Here is an 8,493-nt window from a genome sequence, read left to right on the forward strand (position 1 = left end):
GTGGCAAGCCCAGTTCAGTTTCAGGTCAACAGCAACACTCAGGATGTTGATCGTGAGGGATTCAGTGATGGTAACGCCGCTGAATGACAAAGGGCAGTATTTAGAATACCTAGCATTTGTAAACATGTAAATTGTGTGGCCACTTGTCATCCCAAGCTTGGGTATTGTCCAGATCTTCTTGCACTCGAATATGGACTGCTTTAATATTAGAGGAGTCATGATTGGTGCTGAACATTGTTCACAGATGATTGCACATCATCAGGCTGAAATGGATCATCCACTTGGCACTTCTGGCTGAAGAATGCTGCAAATGCTTTTGCCTCATCTTTTGCACTGATGGGTTGGGATCTTCCATTAAGAATGGGAATGTTTCTAGAACCACCTCCTCCAGTGAGCTGTTTGTCACTGTGATCTTCTCTAGACCCACTATATTCAGATAGAAGATATAATTCAGATAAAATTATGACTTCTTGTGCATCTCTAGTTTTAATTCCTCCACCACTGGGATCAAAGTCCTGGAGTTTTTCAGGGTTCCATACCAATTCTCATTAACTCCTTTATTACGTGATACAGTCACATAACAGTACCTTTGGTCACTGTGTTTCAACATTTTCAGCATTTCCTTCAGATAAGCACGATAACAAATATCAAGTGAAAAGTCTCAGTAAATTATAACAGGTCACCTGATCTGAAGGTAATAATCAGTCAGATCAAAATAGCATGTTAAACATGAACTAATATTAGAATAAAAGCTTATTTTGCAAAGTAACGCAACTGTTTGACAACATATGGCTTATGCAATAACGTTTCAAACAAAACCAGAACACAGAAAACATGCGAAGTGGGTAATGTTACAACTAAGAAAGTTCTCTACCGCCCCCATCTTTGCTGTACAACAATTATAGCTTGTGACTCTGGAGAAGCAACAATAGCAGGAGGGAACATGTCACTGGAAAACAAGGAGCAACAATATCAAAGTGACAGAACTTACAATTGGTGTAGCAGTTCCTTTCTGGTCCAGTACCCCACTCTTATTCACTACTCCACTGAACAAAGGATGTTGTTTTTCCACTCCTTTGGCTCTGATACTTCAAACCTGGACAGGAGAGCCTTTTCTTGAATTTATCATCATCTTTGTTTTCTCTTGGAGTACAGGCAATATTTCAGAAGCTAATTTACTCGGTATGCCTGTCTATTTTACACTCTACTTCTCAGTTGCCAGGCGGCAAGCTCTAGGATTCTCTCTTTTCGCCTCTCTACTTGACTTTTCTCCTTATACATTCCTTAAAAAGCTCCCACTTCAATCCAACTTTTGGTCATTTGACCAAATACTCCATCATCTGGCTAAGTAACTTGATTTATCATGCTCCTATGAAGCTGTTTTTTTAATCTTCAAGAATTATATGACTTTTTGTTATTGACTGCCAAATGTCCAGTTCTGGAAAATCTCACTCAGATAACAGGCTGGGAAATCTTATTCAGGTAACAATATACACTCGAATATCGCACTCCAAAGCAAAGCAATACCATCTCTAAACCAATATACTCTAATTATGTAGCTATTAAGAGATGCTCAATTTTAAATTATAATCCCGTGACAGTTGTTACAATGCTCATAATAACAAACAAGTCAATCCTGGCATGACTCTAACAAAACAGAAATTGCTCGAGAAACTCAGCAAGTCTGGCAGCATCCGTGGGACAAAAGCAGAGTTAACATTTTGAGTCTAGTGACTCTTCATTTTGATGAACAGTCACCAGGTTCAAAATGTTAACTCTGCTTTCTTTCTGCAAATGCTGCCAGATCTTTTGCCTTTCTCCAGCAATTTGTTTTTGTTTCAGATCTCCAGCTCTTTATTTTATTTTAGCTGCGATTATATTTTGGTGTGAAAATGGCACTGTAATTTGCCAGTAAGGAATGCACTAACATTCAGCTTTCCTGAATTTTACAATTTTTGACTCATGCTTTATGCAAATAATTAACAAAAAAATTCACTCATCCTAAGGTCCAGAATCAAGCCCCAAGAAATGCGTGAAGGCAACAATTCTGAATTTTCCTTTAACTAAATTCAGAACATTGGATACAGCAGAACCAATGTAAAAATCAATTTAAGTATCATTTGTTCAAATTAAAATTTTTTTATAGCTCCAAAGCCAAGATACCTTTCTTCTGACAACCTCACCATAACTTGCCAGCACTTGCTTTCCATTTTCACAAAGGAAAAAAAGTTTGTGGAAGGTACCAGACAGCAAAAGGCAGCATTGGGATTGTATGAAAATTGAAAAAAAACACTTCCTTTATGACAGAAAGGTGAGGAAAAAAATTCATGAAAGTGAGTGGGAGAGCATTTGTGCGCTGATACAGAAATGCAGAACAGTTATTGTAAAAGTGAGCTCAAGGAACAAAGAAAAAATGATAGACAAGTCTAAAATAAACTCAGAGCAAACGACGCATTATCCTCCGACCTACCAACCTCCGGATACAACACATTATCCTCCGACACTTCCGCCATTTACAATCCGACCCCACCACCCAAGACATTTTTCCATCCCCTCCCCTGTCTGCTTTCCGGAGAGACCACTCTCTCCGTGACTCCCTTGTTCGCTCCACACTGCCCTCCAACCCCACCACACCCGGCACCTTCCCCTGCAACCGCAGGAAATGCTACACTTGTCCCCACACCTCCTCCCTCACCCCCATCCCAGGCCCCAAGATGACATTCCACATTAAGCAGAGGTTCACCTGCACATCTGCCAATGTGGTATACTGCATCCACTGTACCCGGTGCGGCTTCCTCTACATTGGGGAAACCAAGCGGAGGCTTGGGGACCGCTTTGCAGAACACCTCCGCTCAGTTCGCAACAAACAACTGCACCTCCCAGTCGCAAACCATTTCCACTCCCCCTCCCATTCTCTTGATGACATGTCCATCATGGGCCTCCTGCACTGCCACAATGATGCCACCCGAAGGTTGCAGGAACAGCAACTCATATTCCGCCTGGGAACCCTGCAGCCATATGGTATCAATGTGGACTTCACCAGTTTCAAAATCTCCCCTTCCCCCACTGCATCCCTAAACCAGCCCAGTTCATCCCCTCCCCCCACTGCACCACACAACCAGCCCAGCTCTTCCCCCCCACCCACTGCATCCCAAAACCAGTCCAACCTGTCTCTGCCTCCCTAACCGGTTCTTCCTCTCACCCATCCCTTCCTCCCACCCCAAGCCGCACCCCCAGCTAGCTACTAACCTCATCCCACCTCCTTGACCTGTCCGTCTTCCCTGGACTGACCTATCCCCTCCCTACCTCCCCACCTACACCCTCTCCACCTATCTTCTTTACTCTCCATCTTCGGTCCGCCTCCCCCTCTCTCCCTATTTATTCCAGTTCCCTCCCCCCATCCCCCTCTCTGATGAAGGGTCTAGGCCCGAAACGTCAGCTTTTGTGCTCCTGAGATGCTGCTTGGCCTGCTGTGTTCATCCAGCCTCACATTTTATTATCTCAGAGCAAACTCTAGTCTGTACTTTTTAAATTGTGTCAACATTTATCAAAAGGATAATTTATCAGACGTTATCATAAATGATGGAGCTGGCTCAAACTGCCGAATGGCTTACTCCTGCTCCTATTTTCTTTGTCTCTGCAGAATGGACTTTTAAAAATCACAAGTCAACTCTAGTCCTTTTATCTGAATGCATCCCCCACTACTTCCTGAAGTATTGTTACTGAATGTTGATGACATTGCCTAGGCCTAATTAGCTTCAGAATACCCTCCAATGTACCCCTCCATCTGTCTTTCCTCCTCTACTGGTCCTTAAAGCTACCTGTATATGCAAGCAATTGGCAATCTGATTAAATACCTGAGACTTACAATGCTTGGGATGATTCAAATTAAAGGTGCCATACAGGTATTATTTATCATTGCTCCTCTAAATTTGTCTCACTGCTTCACCTGAAGTGCCAAGCCATGAGGTAATGTGGCTGTGGATTCCCACAAGAAAAACAATGTCTCGTGTAAGTGGCATCCTTCAACTGAGTTGGTAAGTGTGAGTTTAGTCAACATTGGAAGGCAACATACCTATTTGGTTGTGTTCTCAAAGTCACACATACATGCTAATTTGAATAGATAAACCTACTTCTGCTCCTTCTCCTGCCAAGCTGAGTGTTGATAAAAATGAGAACAACCTAAGCAAAACTAAATAACTAACAGACTGAAATTGAACACAGTCTTCTGACCTGAACAACTTCATTCCAAACCAATAATGTATTTGCCAACTGAGCACAAAGGAAATAATTCAGCTCTTGGGACACTTGGGCAAACTGGCGTTACACAATACCAACTATGATCTATAATTCTACAGAAATGGCACCAAAAACTTTTTCAGCAAGTTGTTTAAATTCACCAATTTCTCAGTATATACTGGTTACTGACAGTTTACATGTTATTTTCATACACTGAACTTAAGAAAACACTTTCTAAATCAAATGTCCCAAATTAAAACATTAATTGCATAAACATTTATTCATATTCACGTGTACTTTTAACGAGACATATCTTCCAGCTATAATTCTTTTTTTCAAATCAGCATTCAAACCTATTGGTTCTCTTACCATTTTGCTAATTTTAATTCCCTTGATAATATTCCTTTCATACATCATTTTCTACATTTTGTTCCCACTACTTTGCAACAGTCCTTTTCCATGTTTTTGGTTTTTGTGGTAAGATTCATACCAATATTTTCACTTTTTACTCCCCACTGTACTTCGTTATCTGACAACACAACCCTGAATATCTCACAGGGTCGACAGTTCACCTCGGTGACAATTTAGTTTTATCTGAATATTATATCGCAATTATATCCTGCTCGTGCTAAGACATACGTCACCATGCAGATCGATCACTACACCTGGTATTCGATTTTTATACCCATCTCTTACTTCCTCAAAACGACTCTTAAAAAGGCAAAAATTTTAAACATGTTTCTCAATCTTGTCAGTTTCCGATTATATAACACTCGCAGATTAAACCCCCAATCCGAGTCAGCTATTCTGTTTCATAAATGCTTTATGGCTTCCGCTCCATCTAGCTACATGTTATTTCAGGTTCAGCTGTGGGGTCACTGGTCAACTGCACAGTTATGAGGTAACCTCTACAGAAAGCATTTAAAAAAGCTAATGGGAGGGGCAATATCATGATCTGGAAAAATCGTAAAAAATGTCAATGCAGTAAATGATCAACGCGATTAGAAAGCGATATTCGAGACGGGGGTTTGTGTTTAGTTCTCAAGATACCCACCAGTTGCAATAGCCCTGGTCCGTAAACTGTTATAAGACTGTCATAAATCGATCCTCACCGATCAAAACATTTGCTTTATTTTTCTTATTTGCGGCTCTCTGATCTGATCGCTCTGTTCCATATTGCTGAAAACCCCACAGTTTTTCATTTTTTACGGAATGCGTATTGTCCCTTAGTCGCTTTATCCGGTTATACCCTGGGACGAAGAATGGGTCAGCAGCACGAGTCGCTCTTAAGCAGCCCAGCCACTCCAAGGGATTGAAGGGAATAAAGGGGCCGAGGTCTGTCACCGCATCGAAGCCACTCAACAAGGCTCCCGTTTCTCAGTGGCTCAACGGTAACTTGTTCCGACCTCAATTAGTTGCTCAGACCAAGGTGTGGTGATCTGACATTCGTATTCCTCCACATAAACATTTTATTCATTTTAATAACTGTCTCCATTTTGCTCGCAGTCGTTAGACTGCGTCAAAGTCCGGGAGTGGTTGGTGCCTCGGGCCAAGCAGTCTTTCAGAGAATTGCAGTATTTCTCTGGGTCGTGGTTCCCGTCAAACGGACAGACAAGCAATAACTACAGGTCAAGGGGTTAGCTTTGAGTGCGGGAGTGGCTCACCTCCTGTTCGTTCTCCCCAGGCTCGGCTGAAACCCCGATCTCAGTTGGCAGCTCCACCAGGTCGGTCACTCTGATTAGCCCGTCGTGTAGGAAAAGCGTCTCCTCTTTCACCGAGAGCCACTGGGCCGAATCGGCCGCAGCTGCGGCCGCCACTGCAGCCGCCGCCGCCATGGCTCCCGAGGGCCGGCGCCAACACACGGACAGCACGCTGCCGCTTCACGCCGCCGCCATTGCAACCCACCGCACTCTTCAGCCCCTCAGCAGGGAAGTGTTCATAATAGAGGGGCAGAGAAAGGGAAGAAAACCCCAGCAACCAGAGGGAGGGGTGAAAGGAGGAGGAGACCGGGCGGGGCAAATGGGGGGAGTTCACACACAGTCAGCTCCTCGGAGAAGATACTGCCTAAAGACCCGGGGGGAGGAGAGAGCTGTTGGCGGCCGCTTGGACTGGGCTGGGTCTTGATCCCTCACTCAGTGACAGTCGGAGCGACGCCGCTTTCACACCAGCGGCCGTCAGCGCTCACACTGACGCCATATTGGACAGATAAGGGACAGTCCCCAAAATGCACCGCGTCACGCACGGCGGCGCGCACAGCTGGCAATCCATCACCGGGGCTGGGGGGGGGGGTGGCACTGCCTCGCCGGGCTCTTCCACCAGCACGGGCTTCACCCACTGCATGAATGCTTACAGACGGGATTTGTACAGGACAGATGGCGTAGTTCATGATTGGCATGGTTTCAAGTGGGGAAAAAATTCTTCGAGCGCTGAAGCGTAGAAACCACACCAAAGGGAGTGAAACTGTCTACTGGAAGGGCACATTTTCAGGTGAGCCACATATAAGAGATATGGGAATCCAAGACGGCTACGAATGCGGTACTCCATCCAGGAGGTGTACTGGGAGGGTGATTAACCAACAGGACATCAGCTGGGAAAACAAAGTAGAATGGTGAAAAAAACCGAAGGGGGGGGTGCCAACTTCCCAAGAGTGGGGAATTCATAACAAAATAAAAGTATACACCAGGGGGGAATCTGTAGGGAACATAGTGGCAATCCATGGGGAAAGGCTTACATCAAAGAACAATTCAAAGCAGGAGGCGAACGATCCCTGGAGTGTTGTGCGCACTGATAACGTTTCACGAGGAGAGAGCTGTTCATTAAATAGTGAGAATACGTAACACAATAGTCCACAGCAGAATTGACGCACCAAGACAGTTCTCAAGAATATACAAGAGAGCAGTTAACCGGAGCTTGGGGTAGGGAGCTGTAACACCACGAAATACTTTGCATGGAAAGAGATAGATAAACGATTGTAAGAACATTCCAACAAGGTAATAAAATAATACAAACAGTGAGTAATAAAAACAAAGTGCTGGAGAAACTCGGTGGTTTGGCAGCATCTACGGTGGGGGAAAAGATTGCCTTTTCGAGTCAAAAATGACTCGTAGAGCACTTCCTGTTTTTATTTCAGATCTCAAGCATCCGCGGTGTTTTGCTTTTCTTTGAGCATACAACTGGGGGTCATTACTTGTGTGCTCTGCTCGTGCTTTGAGCAAAAGAAGGCATTGCCGAGGTGCTCACGCATTGAAATCCTCCAACAACAGGATAATAGTGTTGCCTACCTTTTTTGGTATTACCAAGATACGGTATACAAATCACTTCGAAGATGATCAGTAATCAACATTAAGTACTGGGGAATGTCAACGTTGCTACCAATGCCAGTAATACACAAGCCTGAGGTAACAGTAGGAAATCACCACACCAGGGGCAGTAGCATCAATGAATACGAACTGGAGTATTGCAGCAATATATACAAGATTCAATGCAGGAATGGGAACAGTAGCAGAACATACACAAATTAGTGCACTGCTATGTACATAAGGAGGAATAAACTATTGAGGAAATAGCAAAAAAAATGCTGGCCAAACACAGCAGGTCTGGCACCCTCCTCCAATTCCAGATTTTTTGAAGAGCCACTGGACTCAAAACATTAACTCTGCTTTTTCCCCACAGATGTTATACCTGCTGAGTTTCGTGAGAAGTTTTTGTTTTTTGTTTCAGATCTCCAGCATCCACAGTTCTTTGTTTTATTTTGGAGAAATAGCAATATGACTGTAGAATAGTGTAAGGAATATATGTTGCAGATATAGTAATAGTAATCTAAATTACTGGTAGTAGTGAGAATAGAGCGTTGAAGACTGCTAAAGATATAAATATGCACACACATATATGTGGGGACTAAAGGAGAAATTGACAGGCCAAAATGTAGAGGAGTAATGGGGCATTTCCTAAGGCAGTATTTTCAGATATAAACCATAGATAAATATACATTTCAGAAGAGGTAGGGAAAATATTCTTGTCGTTCATTATATTTCCCCCTTAGTGTATTTTGTATTGGTCTTTTTTTTAAGACCAACACATAATACTCTAAGGGGGAAACATAATGAACTACAAAAATAAAGTGGTATCCAAAGCAATAAGGAAAATCTGCAATCATGACTAAAACATAAGTAAATGTTGTACACAATTCAGGATCAATGGGGAAGAACATCTTACAGTGCAAAAAGGCTATGGGAATACACTAAGGAGAGTGTA

At 43.3% G+C, this 8,493-nt stretch overlaps 1 protein-coding gene across 5 annotated transcripts in view; it reads right to left on the reverse strand.

Moving 5' to 3' along the window:
- The window catches only part of LOC125464301 (probable E3 ubiquitin-protein ligase HECTD4), a 284,911-nt gene extending 278,459 nt beyond the window's left edge, over positions 1–6,452 (reverse strand). For all 5 annotated transcript variants that reach the window (XM_059654988.1, XM_059654987.1, XM_059654990.1 and 2 more), the window contains exon 1: positions 5,904–6,452. In XM_059654988.1, the coding sequence (XP_059510971.1) occupies positions 5,904–6,074 (171 nt within the window). In that variant the 5' untranslated portion in view covers positions 6,075–6,452. The remainder of the gene's footprint in view (positions 1–5,903) is intronic.
- Between the last annotated feature and the right edge of the window lie 2,041 nt (positions 6,453–8,493).

Source organism: Stegostoma tigrinum, chromosome 26 (assembly GCF_030684315.1).
Source record: "Stegostoma tigrinum isolate sSteTig4 chromosome 26, sSteTig4.hap1, whole genome shotgun sequence".
In the NCBI taxonomy this organism is placed as follows: domain Eukaryota; kingdom Metazoa; phylum Chordata; class Chondrichthyes; order Orectolobiformes; family Stegostomatidae; genus Stegostoma; species Stegostoma tigrinum.